At 33.5% G+C, this 24,094-nt stretch overlaps 2 protein-coding genes across 2 annotated transcripts; one reads left to right on the top strand and one right to left on the bottom strand.

Moving 5' to 3' along the window:
* The first annotated feature begins 304 nt into the window (after window positions 1-304).
* LOC144564509 (uncharacterized) lies at window positions 305-11,955 on the top strand. Its single transcript, XM_078314105.1, has 4 exons — window positions 305-966; window positions 1,348-1,360; window positions 11,442-11,692; window positions 11,784-11,955. Exons 1-4 carry the CDS (start codon window positions 305-307, stop codon window positions 11,953-11,955), a joined length of 1,098 nt encoding a protein of 365 aa, XP_078170231.1.
* A 960-nt stretch (window positions 11,956-12,915) lies between these two features.
* On the bottom strand, window positions 12,916-23,414 carry LOC144564508 (putative LRR receptor-like protein kinase At1g51890). The gene is made up of 13 exons (XM_078314104.1): window positions 23,260-23,414; window positions 18,552-19,095; window positions 17,739-18,181; window positions 17,296-17,434; window positions 17,138-17,209; window positions 16,829-16,900; window positions 16,666-16,749; window positions 16,002-16,141; window positions 15,064-15,527; window positions 14,759-14,885; window positions 14,596-14,655; window positions 14,062-14,251; window positions 12,916-13,491 (listed from the first exon to the last, which is right to left on the bottom strand). Exons 1-13 carry the CDS (start codon window positions 23,354-23,356, stop codon window positions 13,020-13,022), a joined length of 2,904 nt encoding a protein of 967 aa, XP_078170230.1. The 5' UTR covers window positions 23,357-23,414; the 3' UTR covers window positions 12,916-13,019.
* Window positions 23,415-24,094: the final 680 nt, after the last annotated feature.

Below are 24,094 nucleotides of genomic sequence, written 5' to 3'. Positions count from 1 at the left end.
TAATGTTATTAGATACCTTATACAGTTAGAACTTCGTATTTCTACGCTTTTTACATGGTTGCACACCATGTACAATCTAAATATTTTCATAAATAATACGAAGCACAAAACACCAAATCAAAAGTTTGTAAAACCAACACCCCAGTATATCTGAAACAGAATCAATTTTCCACGTGGAGCACCCAATTAAAGTTTTTGAGGGGTATAAGTGAAATTCCCCCTTCATTTTAAACCACCATATATAACACATTACAGACTCCATATACCATTACCACCGTGTCGACCAAAGTCACATCAAGCTGGTATGAACTGCTCAAACCCGTCAGAGCGTGACCAGGCCATGCCGACTGAAGTCCAAGGCCAAGCCCAGGGGGGGATCCGGGAGCAAGATCGGTTCATGCCGATAGCCAATGTAATTCGGATCATGCGGCGTGTGCTCCCTCCTCATGCCAAGATATCTGACGATGCGAAGGAGACCATTCAGGAGTGTGTATCGGAGTACATCAGCTTTGTCACCGGTGAGGCCAACGACAGGTGCCAAAGGGAGCAACGCAAAACCATCACGGCTGAGGATGTGCTCTGGGCCATGAGCAAGCTTGGCTTTGATGATTACCTTGAGCCGCTGTCTGTGTACCTGTCGAGGTACCGTGAGTTTGAAGGGGACCAACGGGGCTCGATCCGTGGCGAACCACTCACTCTCGTGAAACAAAGGCATCAGATGGCTACTGGTCCAATGATGGCACATGTCATGCCGCAGCATGCGTACCCAGGGGCAACTCAGGTGCCACCCCCACATCATCAGTATGTGTTTTTTGGAGAAAACGGGATGCCTGATGGGTACTACAGAGGGCAAGGAGTGCATGAAGACGGCGATTGTGGGACCGACGGACCAAGCACTCCACATACCCTGCCACTTATGAGCAACCTTGATAATCATCATGATAGTTCTAACTATGATAATTTCAAGTAATCTGGGACAAACTGCAAGCATGCAAATTGCAAATGCATGCATGCTCTTATGCTATGTGTTAAGAGTTGTGTGGTACTTAGTCTGAATTATGGGCCAGTAGATTTTAGGGTTTGATGTTTTTGGGTCGGCGGTAAGAGAAATTAAAGGGAGGGGGATTTTACGGGGATGAAGTTTGGGGGTGTCTATCAGTATGGTTGTCTTAGGAGGCGTCGTTCGTACATGACGAGGTCTCATGTATCAGTTGTGTGTGCTGTTCTCTATTTTGTGTTCTTGTGTGTTGAAGTAATTGCTAATGAACAAAATGACCTGACTGCTTGTTGGTTGGGTTAATCTGGCAGTGATGATTTCCTTCATTTTCCTTTTATTTCTTTTAACAGCTGGTGCATGCAGGTAATTCAAGGAATAGTTATCTAAAAAATCTGTTGGTATGGCACTTTACAAGATCTGCATTATTTAAATATATAACGGTAATATTATGATGCTTTCTTTCACTGTATAGAAACTAATTAATGAGCATTAAATCTAATATTTACTATTGCGAATTTAAAATTAAATTAGTTATTTTTAATTTTGTAAATTAATTTGGCAATAACATTAATTGCAACTTGGGGATATATATATAATATGTTACTGGTATCGAACCCATGCGTTACAATTAATGGAGACATATTATCAGATAATAAAAAAAAATTCTCATACAAAATAAACATCTCTTATATATTAAGTATGTGGATTCGTGAAAATAATTTACTTTAGTATTCTAGCTTAAAAATGAACATCCAATAAACTTAATTTGATAATTAGTTATTTTAAATGTTACGAATATCAGAAAATTAACTTACGAAATTATTATAGGTCTACCAAACGTTTTAGAAAAGTGTCTTTTAGACATCATTCATTCATATAAATTTGATATTAAAAAAAAATGATGCATCGTCTTTTTTGTAGTTTTTAATATGTAAGAATTATATGTTTCCAAGGTAAATTCTATACATATGAAGATACAATAATATTTTTTTAAAATCGATAGTATCCTTCTGTTATTTATAAATGATATATAATAAAATGTGTCTAAAGGTATTTATTACGGAGCGTCAGATGAAAATTGAACGGTTGTTTAAATTCTGCAATCCAAAAATTATCAATCAATTATTACATTTTATTGAAAGGTTCTTTAAATTCTACAATCCAAAAATTGAAAGGTTGTTTAAAATAGATTTTATTACTTTTTATAGAACCTACTATGTTCCTATACAATTATCAATTAATCCAAAAAAAATTAAATGATATTTAAAAAATAGAAAGAAATCATGATCAATCTGAAAAATCAAGTATTTGACAATCAAATAAGTGTAATGAGTATGTGTCTGAAAAACATATAAGGGAAACTACTTGATTAAAATAAGGCAAACTATATAAAAAAAATTCAAGTATTAGACGTCTACACATAAAAAAAAACATATATAAAAAAGATACATAGAATTAAAATATGGCAAACTATTTGATTGGAGGGTTGATATTCAATCTGAAGTCTCATATTTTAATCACAGTCATTGGCGGATCAGGACATCTAAGTGTTTAATATATGAATGGAGATGTATTTCATATATTATTCTATTTTTAACCATTTTGTCATTTATCATATCATTGTTAAAATTTTTAGACATGAAAAATCAATGACTATTATGGTGAGAGAAACACCATAAGAAATGTTATTAATAAGGATCATACAAAGACTCCATGTTTGAAAGAAAAACAATGTACAAAAACAAACAATGTCATCATTCTTTTATGAGATAAGAATTATCTCTTTATCTCTTCATTTTTATTATCACTTGCCAAACATGATTTTGTTATCTTTCCAGAAAGTCACAAAAATAGAGTAAAACGATAAGAAATATCATCACTTTTTTATGATTAGAAGTTATATATATCTATTAATTATTTTCTCTTCATTTTATTATTGCATTACCAAACATGATCAAGATATCTTCGTAGAAAGTCACATAAATAAAGTAAAAAAGATAAGATATATTATCACTCTTTTATGATATAAGAGTTCACATTTTATCTCTTTATTTTATTGCATTATCAAACAAGATCTAGCTACACTCTTTGTGGCACTAAAGATTTTGAAACATGTTATATATATTAAATGAAGAAAAGGTTAATATTGAGTTTAATGAAAAAATAAGTTGTTTTGATGGGCCTATATATATTGACAATTTTGAAAGCTTGGATGGTATCCGGCAATTTATTCTAGTTTTAACGAGGAAAATGAAATATTTCAATTTTTTTTATGAAAAAATAGAAAATTCAAAGTTTTGACAAGTATGTGACTAAAAACCTTTATTTTATTACTAGCTAGTCTATATGCACTGCTTTATTTCATCCTTCAGTTCTCCAATCTTAATTCAGTTCGTATATATTGAGATTTGGATCCAATTCTCCAATCGTAATTAATCAGTTAATTTGTGATTCGTGCAGAACTTATTTGAACGGTTTTGATTTTTCAACAAGTCACGCAAAATATAGAGCTGAAGGGTAAAATATAGCGCAGGGGGCCAGTATTATTTGCACGAACGGGAGGTGTCGGACCCGAAATTTTTATTCAAATGGGTTTAATTAAATCCCTTCCTTTTTAATCAATTCAAAAATCAAAGTGTAGGATGAGTTCAAGATTCGTGTTGAGATTAAATCCAATGGTCCAAGCAATCCAGAACTTAATATGTATTCATTTAATTTATTAAAAATTTGTTTTCGTCTAAATTTCGAATTGAAGATTCATAACAATTTATAATGTCGTATGAGTATTATTACGTGTTTATAATTTGATTTTTAGATCCGACTAATTAAATTTCGAGTAGTATATATACATATAATTACCAAATCAATTTATAATTCCTAATTTAGTTATTAGAATTCAATTATTTATTTATTTACATGATTTGATTTATTTCCTTTCTTAGTTTCACGATTGCAATGAATTTTAGATTTACTGAATATTTATACTTTATTTATGGTGCTATATTTTACTTTATTTATGGTGCTATATTTTATCTTATGTTTTTAACCTCCAATTTTTAATGTACGAATTTGATTCATTTAAAATTTCTAAATTTTAGATTCATTTTATGTTACTCAAATAAATCTGATTGTTCATTAATCTAATAAAAATTTTAATTAGGAGAAATGATCAACTTAATAATTAAATCATGTTTTAAAATTTGGAATATAACATTTAATTACCATAGTTTTTTTACAAATTATTTTTATCAATTTTTTCCTATTTTTTTGCTACAAAACAAGGCTTCTGCCAAAAATACCCGAGTTACCGATCCGATTCTTCCGATTCCGGTCGATTAATCCGATTCTGACTCGGCGGTCAAAAATCCAATTCCGATTCCGATTTTTTGAACCATGGTATTTAATCAATGGATTTTTATTCCGAACGAAAGATGCCGAGGAAAATTTGACTACACAAAATAGCGGTGTTGTTGTGAGTAGTGATGCATCCTCTGGCTCCGTAGATTGGTACGGTGTAATTAGAAAAATTATTGTTTTGGAGTACACGGGGAAAAGAGAAGAAGTTATGTTCAAGTGTGACTGGTTTGAGAAGCAACCGCAAGGCAGGTACAAGAGTAGAAGCTACAAAATAGATGAATATGGTTATGTGAACATTGATGTGTCACGTCATTATTACCAAAATGAACCCTATATCTTAGGCAATCAGGCACAACAAGTTTATTACACCAAGGATGCTAAAAAAACCTAACTGGTGTACAGTTGTAAGAACAAAACCGAGAAATTTATATGCTATGCCTACTAAAGATGTAGCACAAACCGGGGAGAGGGGAGACGATAGAGATGATGGTGCTGGAGATATTGTGTAACACTGTGAACTTTTAAAATTCAGATTTAATTAAAATAATAAGTGGTTAAATCGAATAATATATATATATACGTATATACGAAATTAGTGACGTGGATGGTGAACAATAATTATACGATTAATTGTGTTAAGAAAGAGGAGCAATAGGTGTTATATAAATCATTTAATCAATATCGAACAAGTGGAGGGTTTATTTTGCAAAAAGACCACTTACAAGTGGGGGCCCTTGTCATTCTTTCCTCTTTCCCTCCTTCCTTTCCTTTCCTGCGCCCCCATCCCAATCTCTTTTTCTTTCTTTGTTTCCGCCAAGAGAGAAAGACAACGAGAGAGTGAGAGAGAGACAACACTAAAACCTCCCCCGGTGACCGTATTGCCCGAAAACGGAGATTTAGGAAGAGGAGCTCAAAGCTCGCATATCCATCCGTTCCATTGGTAATTCCCCTTTCTATTTCTCTCTCATTTCTTGATTTCGTGTTTTTAGGGTTTCGGTGAAAACCTGTAGAATCGTACCAAACTGATTATTCCGTGCCTTTGTTGTTTCTATAGTGTAAATTGATTGATTCCGTGTTTCAAAGTGCAACCAAATTTCCAATTTACGGATTTTCCCAAAAAAATTGATTAGGGTTTAAATTGTAAAAGTGCCGGAATTTAATAAATTGACTTATGTATAGATCCTAACGAGCACGGCTAGCGGGATTGACGAGCTTACCGAGTCGCGAGATCGCGGACCCTCTACGTGCCCTACGTAACCAGGTGCGGGGGTTCACGGGATCTGTTTTGGGGTTTATTCGTAGAACTAAATAACGGTGCATATTATTATATTTATGTTGATTTCTTGATTTAAATAAACTGTGCATAGCATGTTGAATCTCTGATTGAAAGCATTTGTTGCCGCATTGCATTAATTGTGATATTAGTGTAATTGAATTGTATAACTGTTATGATCCTCATGTTGGTACGATTTATCGATTGTTGATCTGTCGTTTTGAATAAGTGAGTGGAACCACAGTATGACTTGGATTGATTGTGTGAAGTGAACAGTGTATCATAGTGGAAAGTCTAGCTAGCTACTAGACTTTCATCCAGGACCCTTATGCGCATCTGGAGAATGGCCCTAGTGAACCCAGTACCGGTTGGGTAAGGGAAGTGCAGAGTAATTTTAGGTAGAACTGTGGTTCAGTGATTCAGTGAAAGTGTCAGTGATTTCTTTTGAGAAAAGTGGTATTCTGTTGCATATTCGCGGAATATACCCGTTTATATTTTAAGTAATGAATTGATGAGATTGTATGACTTGAAACCAGAAAATAGAACTGTTAAGCCGAAGGTGATCGATAGTTGATATCTGTACCTCATAACCAGACTTATATATATTATATCTGTGAAACCAAATCTTTCTGGAAATTCGTTGATTGATGTTGATGAGTTGTGAATTGAAATCCGTTTGAATCTATTCCCGGTACATGTGCATTTATTATTATTGGTGAATAAATAAATAGATACCCTTTTGCTAGTGTATTTAGTTCTGGTGATGGATTTCTCACAAATCCAGTAGCCCTTTAAATTCCGCACTGAGAAAAACGGATGACAGGTTTTTCTCACCCCCTCCCCTCGGGGAATTTTTCCCTTTGAATTGAAATGTGCAGGTAAACGCGAGTGAAGTGGGACTCGGGCTCGACGCGTGAGTATAGGCCGGGCTAATAGGTTATGCCAAACCCCTTTTATGCCCATTTTGAATGTGTAGTTGAACCCGTAGTCAGTTATTTTGATATATAGGTTATTATCGAACCGTATTATGTTATAAAATCCTAACGGTATGTTTTAAATTGTTGTTATGACTTAAATGTTGAAATTGTATGTTAAATGTCATTAAAATTTCTAGTGAATGGGGAATAATTGTTTAATTATACGGGGATTTGATCGGGTTTGAAAACGGGGTGAAATTTCACGAAAATGGGCAAAGGAATGAAAAACAGTACCCTTATTGCGGGCCGCAATAACCCTATTGCGGGCTGCAATGAGAGTAGACAGAGGGAAATTCGCAGATTAAAATCCAACCAGGTCATTGCGGGCCGCAATAAATTCATTGCGGGCCGCAATGAATGGAGGCAGAGGCGATTTGCAGAGGCTGGAAATTTTGGAATTTGTTGCGGGCCGCAACAGCCCTATTGCGGGCCGCAATGGGTTCTGAAAAATGCCGTTTTGGGTATAACTTAGCCAAATTAAATCGGATTTGAAACAAACTTGTTTTAAATCAAATCATATGATAATTTGACTAATCTGGGCCGTCGGTTAAATGATTTTCATGAAATTTGACTTCTCCGAAATAAAATTTTCCGGGCTGCCGCCCCCCTGCCACCCCCCGCATACTCCTAAAATCAGGCCCACATACATAAACATAACAATATATATATAAATCCGCATATGCGTCCGCATACCGCATATGCGGTATGCAGTGGTCTTCCGCATGCATGAACAAAACCGCATTTTAAAACAAAACTGCGCGACCCCCTGTTCCGGGGTGTGACATATTGTGAATTGGACTAGAGATGATATTGCAAGAGTGAGTGTGGATGAGGATGCTGTAGCTTGTATCATTCGAGATGTCAATCAAAGCTTTAGTGACAATGAAAGTGATACTGACAGCTATGGCCTAATTTATTCTGATGACGACTCCATACTAGGTCTTTTTCCTCTTACTTATTTTTTCTTGTTTGATTTACAAGCTATTCTTTTTGGTACTATTTGACACTTTTTTTCTTGAAATTACAGACTTGTAGCATTTGCAACCTATGAAGGCTCATTTCAATTGATACTGGTACTGATTCTTTGCTGTGGTGGATGCCAAGACTTTTGTTTGTTTTATTGTTTTTATAGGGTCTGTTTGCTTTATTGTATGATGTTGTTCATGTTTTCTGATTCTGCTATTATTTTAGATTGGCTACTTCATGCCCTTTTGTGTGCTAGGATATTTTTGCAACTCTAGGGGCTTCTCTGCAAAAACTGATATTGTTGTCAGTTTAGATAGCTACTTGGTGGTTGTTCTTGTGTTATTTATTTAGTTAATTGATGCATGTAAAGTTGATAATATCTGATTTGTTGCTATCTGTTGAATGTTATTATATGTTTTGGCAAGTTTTGAATATTTTTAAGTGCCCTTTGTCAAGTACCAAATATTTTGCTGTCATTTATTAATTATTTTTATTACATTCAATTATATTCAATTTCTAGAGCCAAACTATTTATATTCACCATTAAAAATAGAAACACATATAACATCCACCGAAATACTTTTGACACAGAAATAGATGAATTCACAGAAATCTAGAAGGAAACTTATTACCGGAATATGTACCTCTTTACTACCATAACATAATATTTCTTTATTTTTCAACCAAGTGAATTTTGGCGCAACTTATTTGACGCAGAGGGAATTTTCCCGCGTGAATTTTTTTTTTTTTTTTTGCAACATATATGTCCGTTGCCATATCAAATAATTTTGTTGCAAAAAGTATTTTTCGGGCAACAATCTAATTTAGTTGCAAAAAAAATAATTGGTTGCAATATTTAACATTTATTGCAACAAATTAATTTCGTTGCAAAAACCTTAATTTATTGCTACTAATTCTTTTACCGTTGCAATAAGTTGTTGCAAATAGTCTATTTTGGTGTAGTGACAGAAGAGAGGAAATTTTACTCAAGCTAAATTTTTATGAGGGTTCAAATGCAATCTATCTTTCAAATTATTTTTCTCCGTTTTTAAAGTCCAAATAGTCAATCCGAACCGTTAGATGCGATCTATATATTAAGATGTGCTTGGAGAACAAATTTTACATTTTTTGAAATTTTTTTACTATTTATTAAGCCACTTTAAAAATCGCTGATTTTACAATTTCTGGACCATTGGATCAGCTATTTTTGAAAGTGGCTTAATAAATAGTAAAAAATTCCAAAATATATAAAATTTGGTCTCCAAGCACATCTTAATATACAGATCGCATCTAACTGTTCGGATTGACTATTCGGACTTTGAAAATGAAAAAAAAAAGATAGAGTACATTTTGGTGCACAAAAATTTGGGTGCATTTGAAGTTTTGAACTCTCCTCAATATTTATATATTTTAAATAAAAATAAACGAAGAGATGATTGTAGAAAATAATTATGGAAGCTTTCTCGTCTGTCAATGTAACTGCTGACAATAAATTAAAGGCACCAGTTTCCGAGTTCCCTAATAATTGCGTCACCGCAAACACATTGAATGCCTACATGACAAGTGGCATCATTTGTTAGATCGGATTGCTAAGCCAATGGATTGAAAAAGGATTGTGCTTCTTAGCGTAAATCTCAGTCATTCATTCCAGATCAAACGGTTGAATTTTAAAAGCTGATGAACGACTGGCTTTTCATTTAAATACCCGGTAATTGAGCGATTGTGATTATAGGAAATAAAAGTTTCTTAAAAAATAAAATAAACCATCAAAATAAATAAACGGTGGTAATGGTATATGTAGGGGTGTCAATGGTACCTTTTTAGTCATTTACCCGACCCGTATTGTATTCGATAAGGCGGGTGTGGGTAATATTTTTTTTTCATTAGTTTATTGGGTATGAGTATGGGTAAGAATTTTTTGCGTTAAATAAATGGGTAAGGGTATGGGTAATGACTATTTCGTACCCGTTACCCTATAGGGTAATTATAAAATCCAAATATATATTCAATTCAATTTTCAACTCACTTAAATGTATATTTAATTCAATTTCCAACTCACTTAAATGTATATTCGCGTTTTTGAATTTTTATACTTTCTAAAAAATAATTTAGTCGGAATTGATTGCACATTTATTTTATTTTTATTACAAATGCAATTATATGTGTTAAAATAAATGAGTTTTTGATATTTAATTTGTAAAATATAATAAAACTAATTATTATACTAGTATTATCCGTTATTCACCCGCTACCTTTTCGTTACCCGATAATATTAACGGGTAAGGGTAGGATAGGGTAAGATCAATTTTTAATGGGTATGGGTAGGGTGTGAGTAAGGTCAATTTTAATGGGTATGGGTATGAAAATGTCTCCACCCGACCCGTATCGTACCCATTGACACCCCTAGGTATATGGAGCCTGTAACTGTAATGTGTTATATACGGTGGTTTAAAAAGAATTGTTCTTTTAGTGGAAAATAAATGCAAATTTATGTTGACGCACCGAGGAAGAGAGGAGAGGGTGGAGAGGCGTTGTATATAGGGAGAACAAAACCAGTTAAATGCACCGTCGTGTTTTTGCGTCCATGAGGGACACGTGGCGCAATATCCTGGAGGCCACCTACTGGCAGTGGGTACTGGGCAGTAACTGGCTTGAAACTTGGGATTTTTTTTGTAAACCATAATTAAGAAATCAGTTTTTGCAGAACCAGCATGAGTGCTTCTCAACCGTTTTTTCACCTTTTTCACAATTTTCCCTGCAGCGGATGGTGTGGTATTGCCTCCAGACCGAATACAGCATTCGGTCTTGATGTTTTTTTTCCAATACAATCCATTTGCACCGACAATTCACATCATTACAAGTTATAATTTCTAATGACACTTTTACCCTTTTGTTTCTGTGCACGCACCGACAGAATATGTCTATATAAGACATAGAGATGTTAGCTGAAAATTAACACTCTCTGAAGCGTATTCAATTCTCTCCCTTCTCAAGTTTTTCTTCTTCAATTCACTCTTCCATTTTCACCATTTCTAGCTGAAAATCAAGCTCCATCACATTATTGTGTTTTTTCATATCGGCCTCTGCATTGTGTTGGTAGCTTTCATCTAAAGATTGTAGTAAGTTTTTTTTTTTTTTAATTACGTTCATAAGACCATTTTTTATTTGAAGATATTAACTGTATGTTTTTTTTTTCATTAGAAAAATCATATAAAATAAATAAATCGATATATAAATGTTGATATAAAATACGTTCATAAGTTTTTTCATTAGAAAAAACGTTCATAAGTTTTTTTTTTCATTAGAAAAAACGTTCATAAGTTTTTTTTTTTCTACCACAATAATGGTAATCTTGTTGGCTACTTAGATTGTCTATCGAACTGTATGTTGCCATTTCTTTATATATTTATCATAGTTTTAATGGATGAGTTGTTATCCTTGTTCTTGATAAATAGTCAAGTATATTATTAATTTCTATTTTGAATTTAGATATTGTTATGAATATAAATTTAATATGATTTTTAATGAAAAAGTGAAAAAACTTTTTTCTCATTTATAGGATAATTACATTTTTTTTTTCTGGAGCTATTGGAGAGTGGATTAAGGAGAATTCTCCAATTGAGATTGATTTAATTTTGTTAATATTACATAGTTTTTTTTTTTTGAGAAAATAAGTTTAATTGCATTGCTTTAAATCATCAAAATTCAAATTAAACTTGATTACATATTATTTTTAATGGTTAAAATGAGAGAAAATCATCGATTTCATTGAAATTATTGATTAAAAAAGGAGTTAAAAAGTTCAAAAATCAGGTGGGTACCTCTTAATTACTAGCATGTCTAAGTATTACTGTCTAAATGGCTCTGGAAGTTGGAAAAGGAACCTAACGGGCACTGGGCCAAGACAATGAATCTCTTGTACGGTATCCAAACGGTCGCACAGTTATCAGCGCTAACAGTTGACTCCTTCTTCATGCGATCGCTCCAAGAACTGGTGCCACTGTTTGCTATATCGGTAAGAAGGGCAGTCGGAAACGAGCTGCTATGGTACTGGACAACGAGTGGTGTCTTCTCAACCAGTTCCGCTTACCGGCTTATGCACAACACGGGATTGGTGTGCATGTAACATAAAAAGATTTGGAAAATCAAAGCTCCGTATAAGGTAAGGGTCTTCCTGTCGCTCATGATTCAAAATAAAATTCTAACACAACAGGTTTTGGAGTATAGAGGGTGCCACATTGCTTATGGCTGCGTATTATGTGGAGATCGAAGCCAAGAGACGAGAGACCACATTTTTTGCGACTGCGCCTATGCAGGAACTTTTTGGAGAGGCTTGCTTCACCGTTTGGCAATTACAGGGATCACTGGACTGGACCACACGGTGATAGATTTATGGCTATCTACCAGAGCACCGCTTAATACGGTGGCAGTCGTTAAATGGGATGCAACATGGGCAGCGGGTGTGTGGAATTTATGGCGGGAGAGGAATAGGAGAACGTTTGGCGGACACGCCAACAGCGTTGACCAACTCCGGTATGACACTACCACGCAGGTACAACAGTGGCTCGCTATCATCTAACAACGGCAGTCTGCTAGGAATTAACAGTGCTTCGGCGTTCTCAATTTTTATTGCTGTCCTCTGTGCATTGTAATTCCAGAGCTTTATTTCAAAATACTGGGTGTGTGTAATTAATTAGAGGGGGGCCTTGTAATTTCATGTATAGCACTTTTTATTTTATTTCAATGAATCTGTCGGTAGTAATTGCTACCTAACCTTAAAAAAAAAACAAGTATTTCCAATCCGACACAAAACAGTGCCTAGTCACACGAACTATTTTGTTGTGAATAATTGTGTGTTCAATTTGGTAGCTGCTACCAATGTTTCAAAAAAAAAAAAAAAGAATAATTGTGTGTTCTAAAAAAGTATTTTCATTTCAATCAAACTATTTTGTTCAAAATTTTGTACTTGAACTCTTGTCATCATGCAAATAATCCAAAAAATTAATAATGAAGAATTTCAGAAAAAATGTAAAATTTGGTCTCCTAGCACATTTTAATATAAATATCATATTGAAAGGTTTGGATCTACTGATTGGACTTGTAATCCAACGATTTACTATTCAATACACAAGAGGACCTATACATTGTAATGCATCATAGCCATATATATCAATAATTCAATATACAACAGACATAAACATCGTAATTCAATAAATATTATCTATGTTTTAAATGTTTAAAACATACTAAAAACACAATATTTAACATTCAACATACATATACATCCATAATTCAACAAATATTCAACATACATATATACATACATAAGATTGTGATTACACATAATTCAACCCAACATTGTTGACGTCACACAAAACTGCTAATTCATATCCATAAGTGACTCCCCAAAATACAACAAAGAAATCAACCAACGAAAAAAACAAGCAAATTATCTCGCTATGGGACCTGTTGCAGTCATGTCACATACCTTGTTAGCCATCTCGAGAACACTGTTCTGACTAATATCACTTCCATATCCGTCTTTCCTTGCATAATTATTGGAGTTGGTAGAAGTTGTACTCCTTCCACGGATTCCCTCAGTGGAGATTTCCAGATCGAGGCTTTCCTTGAGTTCTATGACTACTGCACTCATGGTCGGCCTAGGAGCAGAGCTATCATCAGTACACTTGCATGCCAGATCAGTAACCTTCCAAACAGAATTTATGTCATACTGGCCATGCATTCTCTGGTCTGCAATGCTTTCAATATCTCCTCTAGATAGTTTTTGAATCACCCATTTCTTCAGATGGAATCCCTCTGGTCCTTCAATGACAGAAGGTTGTCCTGTAATGAGCTCTAACAGAACAACTCCAAAGCTGAACACGTCGCTCTTTTCACTTAGCTGGAATGAGGAATAGTACCTAAAGTTCCATTGATTTATTTAGTTTTGATCTTTTATAAAAGTGGTCCGTTTTATTTTAAACATCTAACCTATGGTATTAAAAATATGAAATTTAAAACTTTAGCACTATCGTGCTGCTGCGGGTCCAGCCATTCAAGACTGCAGAAGTTCCCAATTACTTATTGCAGCAGCTCAGTGCCAAGAAATTAGTTAAAGAAAGGTGTGTAAACCAGAACAATGTAAACAGAAAGCCTGCCACACTACAGATCCTAGCGGCTCAGTCGCTGCAGACTGCATCGATAGTGCTAGATTTCTAAGTTTCACAATTTTCATACCACGGGCTATTTTTATGCTACTGTAAACAAAACTTGGCATCCAACTGAAATTCTTTTCAATTTCTGTCAGTATACAAAGCCTAAACCTTTATTTTACTATAATCAGTTGATCATATCATTTGTCATTATTCTTGGCATACAACTGCTAAGAATATTTCATAGAAAAACAGGTCTTTTATCACCAGAGGATAATAAACTATGACTAATTAAGAAATAATCATGAAAAAGAAAGGAAAAAAGAAAAGTGGTCTTACTCAGGATCCAGGTAGCCTGGGGTGCCGACGACTACAGTTGAAATAGGATTGCTTGCAGCATTGTTAAAAGCCCTGGAGAGCCCAAAATCGGCGATCCTTGCCTCAAGATTTTCATTTAAAAGAATGTTGCTAGTCTTCACGTCTCTATGGATTAGTGGCGGATTGCACGCCTTGTGCAAATAATCCAACCCTTCATTGTTTTATTGATGTATACTCAGATGATGACATTTCAATTGACTTTTTCTTCCCACTTTTAGCAATAAGAAAATGACATTTCAATTGACTTAACTATGATGTAAATATTTTCCAATTTGCATGGGATATCGCTGAATGGATTCATGGCATGGTGTCTCAAATTTTTGGTCGCGTATGCTAAAAACCTACAAGCATATAAACCCTATATTGCAAAATTTATGGAGGGTCCTAGGTCCTAGGTTGACTGTAGTTATTTTCTACTAGCTAGGCACTTCATGTTAATTATGGATACTACGAGGAATAAATGCTTAAGAATTCTAGATATTAAAAAGGTTGTACCAAGTGCGGATTCATATGCAATTTGAACCCGTTGTTTCCAACTCAGAGGCCTTGCATTATCTGAAATTGACAAATTTGAGAACTTAAAATTGAAATACTTGAGTTGAAAATAGTTTAATAAACCCAGTTTTGAGAAAATATTTGAGTTATAGATAATAATCACCCATGAGCTTATCTCGCAGAGTCCCTTTTTGCATGTACTCATATACAAGTGCCATGCAATCTCCATCCATGCAATAGCCAATTAGTGACACCAAATATCTGTGATGGACCCTTGCCAAATTTTGAGCCTGGAAATAGAGCAAGTTATTGTATTTGTTTGAGTAACCTTCACAAGATGGTTTTTGTTATCCTCACCAACATCTAAATCTTTATCAAATGTCAAACTGTTCATATATATATAACTAGTATTAACTAATTTTTGGTTTTGTTTGAGCTAAGGTATAAATGTGCAAGATAAATGGTTACCTCAGCCAAGAACTCTTTGACTCCTTGTGAAGATGAGTGGTTGCGCATTTTCACTGCAACTTGAGTTCCATTTTCCAGGGCCCCCAGATATACATTTCCAAATCCTCCAGTGCCAATAATATTCTGGAACTGCTTAGTAATTCTTATGAGATCATTGTAACTGAATCGACGATTCTGATCAAGATCCAATATTCCTTCTCCTTTTTCATTTGGACTAGATATGTTTGCATAATTTTGGCCAGCAATATTAAAAGGAGTGTTTGCTTCCGGACTATTTGCATAGTTTGGCCGGTGATTATATGCTTCAGGGGTTGTTCCATAGTTTTCAATTTGTCTTGGAGTATTTGCATTGTTTTTCTGGTGATTATATGCTTCAGGGGTTGTTCCGTGGGTTTCACTTTGTCTTGGAGTATTTGCATAGTTTGGCTGGTGATTATATGCTTCAGGGATGTTTGATTGGTTATCTGTAAGATAAAATAATCAGAGTTATGTCTTTCCATCCTTTGATTGATAAAAAGAAAGATACATTATGCATCTTATTATTATAAAAAAAAATTGAAGACGTTCCTACTAAAGACAGAAAATAACAAAGAGGTTTTAGATGCTAGAGAAATGAGCTTTCTGTTTTTACTGAAGGTATACCACAGCAAGTATTTCTTTCAAAAATAAGAAATGAACTCTATTTAGCCTAACATGACTAGATTCAAACAGAGATCCCAACAGGTATTGGTTTGCACTACCTAGAATTTTCAGATTTAAATCCAAAATATCAGTCTTTTCTTGTAAACAATCCTATACATTTAGATAAATGTAGCAAATAAGAGCCCTCAACACTATGCAATTAATGAACCCCATTGTCTAAATTACAATCCAATGGAGAACAGTGACTTTATTTATCTAGAAAGGCATGCAATAAAACAAAGAAAAGGCAGACTTACAGTTGCGCCTTCTCAAACACACCACCACAGTTATAATAGCAGCAATGAGAAGCAGCCCCACAACAACAGCGACCACTATAATAAGTACTGGACTTTTGTTTTTCGGAGATGGAGGTGGAGGTGGAGGAGGCGTTCCAAACCTAAGTAGAAAATATTATTTGAAAAGAAGGCATCGAGCTAAGATTTTACCTTAGTCCTTAGCAAGAGTAATTACTGCTAATGAATCAAGAGATGTAGAGACAGTACGGTTATATCCCTTCTTGGGGGTTTTTTATTTAACAAAAATAGACTCTATTTATTTGTCCTTTCGCAAACGTTTCTCCAGATCTGGTGTATTCTCTTCAGTACACACAAGCCATTTGACCAAATTTCTGGTGATAATCGCATTGCAGTTTGATAATTTTCGACCAAATGATATGCACTTATATAACTGGGGGATGAGGATGATTATGTTTTCTTTCACATTAAATAGTTTTTTTTATTAGTGTAATTATAATGCCTTGTGCAGTAGTCCAACCTGTACTTACCTTTTATGTTTAGTATAATTTTTAACGAGCTATAATAAATAATTAATGAAGTTCCAGGATAACAAAGTCCTGTTATTTTAATGTATAGTAGAAACAAATAATTATAAAAAATAACACTTAAAAACAATAAAACGTACTTAAATATTAGCTTCCCATCCTGTTTTTTACTATGAAGACCTGGAGGAAGGGTAGTTGAAATATTTTTATTTCCTGTTATGTCCCTGAAATTTCAATAAAATTATAAGCTAATTTGTGATATCTTTGTTCTTGATAAAAATAGAGGTTAGATTGCAAACATACAGGTATGTAAGAGCAGATAATTGATCAAGGAAAATAGGAAGATCCCCAGACAAGTCATTATAGGATATATCCCTGAAAAATAAAGGTAGCAAGCAATAGCTGAAGTTAGCATGAGAACACAAAACTGAATTCATGATGTGCCAAAAAGGAAATGAAATAGTAAACATTCAATTTGTGTAACAAAAAATGAAAATAATACGATTTTCAGTCATAGCTCCACAAAGATTATAGAAAAACATACAATTTGAGTGAAGATTCAAAAACATCAGTCTCAGGAAAATAATTTGGTCTTAGTTTACAGAAACATACAATAACTGGAGGGCGCTTAGATCTCCAAAAGAGGATACTATGGGACCTGTCAGTCCACTTGATGATAGGTTTCTGGAAAAGACATCTTATTAGACAAGAGTTTTTGTACGTTCTCTGTTTTACCAAAAGTAAAATGTATCACGTATTTAAATGCTCACAAAGTTGTAATCCTGAGAGCTTTGGTGGGATCAGAAGTGCAAGTGACACCACGCCACAAGAATTCTTTAGGAGCACAAGGATCACCACTCCAACCTTTGTTTACTTTGTAGTTCGTTTTAATTGTATTCATGGCAGCAACTTCAATTGCAATAAAACACATTATGGCATGTTAATTAAGCAAAGTTAGTAGTTATAGTTAGTTTTGTCCTTCAGATAAAAGTTTGAAATAAAATTTATTATTAAATATTTTATTGAGAGTAATGGAAGGAGAGCTTAACTCTGGAAAAGATAAGTGGAGTGGAAACTTTTGGTATAGTGTCTTTGCAAAAACTTTCATTTATTCAGTTAAATAATAGGCCTTCCTTTTTGCGGGTGTATTTCATTGCATGAAATAATACTTTGAAGTACACAGATAGAATGAGACAACTATAATGAAACATACCATCTTCATTATTGGTGGTAATCCCAGTGGCTGGTGTAATGATATGCACCTCAATTGCATTCAAAAGAGGTGGGAGAGTTGAACTTGAAGTAGCCTTAAGGGACACATTATAATTATTTTCACCTGTGTCACTATATGTCCATCCTGCAGCAGTTTTATAGCTCGAATCTAGTAGGAAACCTTCAGCAAATACATTGAACTTTCTACTAGTGTTCTGGATCTCTGTGTAGTGAAGGATTACAGCAAATGTTGTGGTCGTATTGTTGCTGGTCCAGTATTGCTCAAGGGGTTCTGTAATGCTTAAAGTAGTGACAGCAGTTTGCATGACAAGAGAGGGGACTGCATAGTCTGAGTTTGGGTCCACTTTGGAGCTCGTTGAGATATTTCTCCATGTCGTCTGTGTGTAGGCCGGCCAAATCCGGTCGTATGGATCGTCAGGGTACCTAATTTGGTTTTTTAACAAAGCAATGATAGAATAGAGTGATGCCGTATGTATTACATACTGGTTGAGTACTGAATATCTTTATCACCTGGCCTCATCTTTTCTAATTTTATATTGGTACATTTGCACTTTCTTTTGAGTTTGGACCTAGTAGAGAACAAAATTAACCGAGTTAAATCATAGAGGTTTGGTACCGTTTGTCCATCTCCAATTAGCCAAATCGTATTAAGATTATATCATAGTTCTCTAACTAGCTTGTTGCATGAACTTAAAAATTAAGATGTATTCCGATAACAAACAATATTTAACCACTAAAAAATTTGTAAATAAAACACTTGTTATTTTTTTTTGAGATAATTTAGCATGTTTACCTTAGTTGATCGCTTGCTCCTAAGTTCCGCCTACTGAAGTAAACCAATGATTGTGTAGAATTTGTCCATGGATAAATGCTCGTTGTCAATGACCTCAATTCTAGCGCAGAGATAAAAGGAGTGCCGAGATTTTTATTAATAAGGCAAACTTGTAGGTAGTCAGAAGTGGTTGTGGTGATAATCTCAATGAAGAATGCACCATTCGCATTGGGTATTTTCATTGTGTACCAATAATTGACACCCAAATGAATATCAAAGGTTGGAAGCTTATTTAATTTATCATAGTTTCCATACTTGAATAATCCTCTTATAAGGTACTTTGATCTTAGTTTTAAGGATCTTAAGGTGTAGCAATTTCGGCTTCCATTGGGAAAGCTTCTGACTGTTAGATATTTCTCGGATATGCCATTTGTGGCGTATTCTGAAGAGATATTGTAGCTCACTCCCGTGTCGATGAATTGATCATCAGACACGTAAGTCAACTTGGTCTGGCTATCAAGCATGGTAGAATTTGCAGCAAGTCCGCAATCAATGCTTATAAAACCTGTAAAGAGAAAGTGATGACAAATTAAAAAAAAAATTGTAAAGAAAAGAAGAAATTAAACCGAACACATGCTTCACAACTGACAATATTATTGAACAAGTCAGACATCATCCATAAATATATATATATGGAATCCAACACACTGTAGGAACCGATAGATAGAGGTGTAAGAGGATCAGTTAGGATGGATAGTGAGTTAATGACCAATCCGTATTCTTATCCATTATAATTTTTTAATACGAATTCAAATACATATAGTCTCAATACAAATACGAATCGGATGTTAAACAAATACAAATATGGATAGGATATCATATGAATCATACGAATCATACAAATACAAATATAATTTTTATAATTAAAAATAGTGTTGGTAATTAATTTAAAATGTTTCCTTCAAAAAGAAAAATGTAATTCGGATAAATATAATGTTGATACCGTAAATAAAAAGAATGTAACTAAGAAATAAAAAAAGGAACCGAATACCTCGGGCCATCGACATTTGGATATATTTTTTTACTTTTTAACTACGTAATGTAATTAAAAGGATGTAATTCGGAAATAATATAAGCAAGGGAACATTGAACTTGTGAACTATCTCCAGCCGGCCCATATATAGCCCATATAGTATCATGTTATGTGGGAAGCGGTTGAAATTTTGCGGGTCCAATTCGGATGATCCGATTTAGGTGACATTGCGGATATTGGTAATTATCTTGAACCCGTACCCGGTTTTGTATTCAAAATTGTATCCTCATTCGCATTCGTCAAAAAATTATCCGGATTCAAATCCAATAATATTCATATCCGAATTCATTATTTTTGGATTCGGATCCGAATAAAATTAGGTAATAACTTTTTATTCCCTTTAAATCAATCTTTTAAACAATGAAAAAGGGGGCTGACCCGCCTTTATTTAAAAAAAATATTTGGTTCTTCTGCAGGTTAGCAACATGAGACCATATTTAAAAAAATCATCGCCGACTGGATTAATAGTTCTCAGTAATGATAATTTTTTATCTTACTATTTGTCTCCAAGCCCAAAAAAAAAAGAAATATCACAACAACAAAGTAAACACTTTTCGCGAAAGAAAAAAATGCATTTATGACATGACTCCGTAGCAAAAAGTACCATCATGAATAAAAAAGACATGTTTATGATGATACTCCGTCGCGAAAAGTCACTTTTTATTCTCGCGAAAAATGTATGTCTTTTGTAGTGTATACTTTTCATCTATTTTTTTTTCTCCAATTTGTAAATAAATTTTGCAAATCTAAAACTACAATCTTCTTCTATTTGATTTTTTCTTTCAAATAAAATTCATCACACGCGAACCTCTGTGTTGTAATTTATTGTTTCATCCTTATCAAAAGATAATGTCCTCTAATTTCGTGAGTATGGATATAATATTCCCAGACAATGACCGAGTCAATGTCTTTCGAAGCCTATCTAAATATTGTACGATATGTTTTAAAATTCGTACAATTTTTTTTAAAGTTAAACGGTCCGGATCTAATTCGACAGAATCATATACTTCATCTGATCTTTGAAACCAGGACGATCACTATATATTATTTGGAGGTAATTCGATCTATTAATTTAGATGGAACCTAATTAGGAATCGTCTATATATAGTTCAGCCATCTCAGTACAAAATTCGGATAATATGGTATAAATTGGGTCTGAATTTCAGGTACCTATATATATAATTTTTTTTCAAACGCCAGAATGCATTATTTTATCTAATTTGATCAAGAATGTTTCTCTCGAGAATGTTTCAAAGTCAACTATTCGTGAACATTCTGTGACGAAGTTTCTGTTTATTTTATTTATTTATTAATTTTTTCATGGATAAGATGAAGGTTTGACTATGCCATTGATTGCACATTCAACTGATCATCATAGTATTGTTTATTACATTGACAGTTTGTATTAAAAGAAATAAAAAAACTTAGAATTTTTTATTTAATGTTGTGTTAAAGTATATACTACGAATTAAATAGTCATGTTTTCTGATAGAGATCCATTTCTACTTATATAAGAATAAAAAGAAACCAAGAGAACATATGTATAATTAAGCGCTAATTATGATCGCTTTTCTTCTTCCTTTCTCTTTTCTTTGTTTTTTCGAGTTTTTCAAACGTAGGAGAGACAGGAAAGAGACTTGGGAGCTGGACTGAAAAAAAATAACTGTATTTTTTTTTTACTTCAGCACCCGTGACAAAAAAATATTAGGATACATGAATTTTTACTGATTATTACATCTTTATTGTCAAATTTATTTATATTTCTCTGTATCCAAACAAGTGTTGTGTTGTGCTGTGTTGAATTTCACTAGAATGAACACAACACCTCTAAGAACACGGCACAGACACAAACCTGACACAACACGTGTTACAAGTCGTGCTGTTGTGTCTGTCCTTAATTATCCATACGTACCGATATGCATATCCGCCATGCCATATTGCAAAATCCAATGATGGTCAGAAAGGCAGCAGCAATAGGATATGCGAAGATAAAACCGACGAGGTAGTAACTGCGTGGCGCGATTGAGATCGTTTGGGAGAGATCATCTGAGCAATATCGCGGATGAGAGGGGATTTGTCAAAAGTGTGGGAGGCAGAGGTAAGAGGAGACCAGGATAAGAGTGGTGAGAAGAGAGAGGGATGATTTTTCTTTCTAAGAGGAGATTGGATTCGAAATGGGAGAGAGCCAATTTTTTTTTTTCGAATTCTTAGTCTTCTAAAAATAGAAATCGAAGTGGAAGAGGAGATTGGAAGATGTTGGGGAACATAAGGTTGGGAGATGGAGATACTTTCTCTATATATTATGTCCACAAATATTTAAGCAAATCAAGAAATTAAGACATCTGATGAGGGACAGATAACAGCAAACAGTATAAAAAGCGATCCAACGAGCAACAATTCTATGCACATATCATTTTCTTGAGATAAAGTAACAAAAAAAAGGGAGAAATGTTTTGGTTATATCCGAGCGCGTCCTCCAAGTAGATTAACAGAAAAAATCTTCCAATGTTGTTTAATTTTTATTTTTAACGCTAATATTCAAATATATAAAGCTATATTTATAATATTTTAAAATATTATTCGCAAGAATTTTAACCTCTATCTAAAAGCATTTTTAGATAATTTTAACTCTTAACTATTTTTGTCTTCAAGTCAAAAAAGAAAAGATTATTTTCACCCACTATTTTTTTATTTTTTCTCTGATCATTCTAATCCATTTTTCCGTTGATCCGTGATGAATTTTATGAATCTAAAAATACAAACGTTTTATATTCGATTTTATCTTTCAAATAAGATCCATGAAGAAATATTTTTGAGTAATTTTGAAGTCATCTGTTTGTTTTTAAAGTAAAACTTATGAGCACTTTAAATTTTCAAGTTTTTAAATCTCAGTCTACAACTATTAAAATTGTCAAGGCTTTGTACATGAGATTTGTACATGCAGTGTTGTTGTTGAGGTTTATACACTTTGAAATTTTATTGTTAAGGTTTAAATTCTTTGTACATGAGGTTTCTATGCTTTATTCTAAAGATTTGAAGTGTTATTAATGAGGTTTATACGCTTGTATATGAGGTTTATACAAAAGATTTGAAGGCTTGTAAACAGAGGTTTAATTTGTTTTAAAGCAAAAAAAAATGAAAATCACAGAGATTTAAATAGAATTAAAAAAATGACATAAATATAACTCGAAAGTTATTATTTATGGATCTCATTTGAAAGAAAAAAATATAGTAAAAAACGTTCGTATTTTTAGATTCCCAAAATTCATCACCAATTATTAGAAAAATGGACGAGAATAATTAGAGAAAAATAAAAAAAATGCGTGAATGAAATCTTTCCTCTTTTAACTTAAAGACAAAAGTAGTTAGGAGTTAAAATTATCAAAATTTAGAATTTAAATTATTTTAGATAGAGGTTTCAATGCTTGCATAGAACTTTAAATATTTAAATATTAGCGCTGAAAATAGAAGTTAGAGAATATTGAAAGTTTTTTCTGTTAAACCACTTGGGGGACATTCTCGGGAATTTTGTTTGGGTACAATTATTAGGTTCCAAAAAAAAATGTATTTAACAAACAACATACCGTAGATAGAGAATGAAGTGATTGTAAATTTGAAGCATTGGATTCAGCTTACCCATAGAATCAGGCTGGCTATCTACCCGTACAGTAGACACAGATATTACGAGAAGAACTAAGAACCATAAATTCATTCCTTTAGAGGTGACTTCCATTTTTCTTTTCCTCTGAAGTGCCAACGGGGACAGAAACTCTTTTTATAAGGCACAACTGTTAAACTAAGTCTAAAGAATATTTATTTGATTTTTTAAAGTCCAAATTGAAAGGTGCACGGTAATGTCTATGACGTAATGAAACATGGTCAAAACCGCCTAATTTTTCGATGGATTTGATCGTTGTTTCACCTTTTAAATGTTGGGGGAATTTCACAAATACCCCTCAAAACTTCTAAATTATGTTTTCCCGCCTCTAAAATTAATAATATCATATTTACCTTTCAAAATTTCAAAAATTCACAAATTTACAAATTGTATTGTCTTTTATATTAAAACTCATTTTAAATTTATAAAGTATCTACTAATCACATAACTAATAAAAAAAAAACATGTAGCGAAAATCAATCGGTTTCCAAGAGAAATGAGTCATTTCTCTATTTCTGACGCTCAGATAACCGTATACCTAAATGGAGCAAATCTAGGGTGTGCTATGCTTACTAAGAGAGTTTGGTTAGCATCAATCCAAAGCTTATGCAGTTGATTAATTGCATGGGTGCGCAAACCTCTTTTGTATGGGCTAATTTTTGGCAGCCCTTGCAATTAACTTCCCATGTAATAAATTTAGTGCCCATCCAAATATACCCATGCAATTGAAAAATTATATGGCTGCTAAATTACAAATATATTCATGAAATATATTTTAATAAATCATTTGTTAATTAAATATATTCATGCATC

The sequence above is a fragment of the Carex rostrata genome, chromosome 13 (genome assembly GCF_964058835.1).
Source record: "Carex rostrata chromosome 13, lpCarRost1.2, whole genome shotgun sequence".
Taxonomy (NCBI): Eukaryota; Viridiplantae; Streptophyta; class Magnoliopsida; order Poales; family Cyperaceae; genus Carex; species Carex rostrata.
The sequence above is the reverse complement of the archived record's forward strand: the minus strand, read 5'-3'. Positions and strand labels throughout refer to the sequence as shown.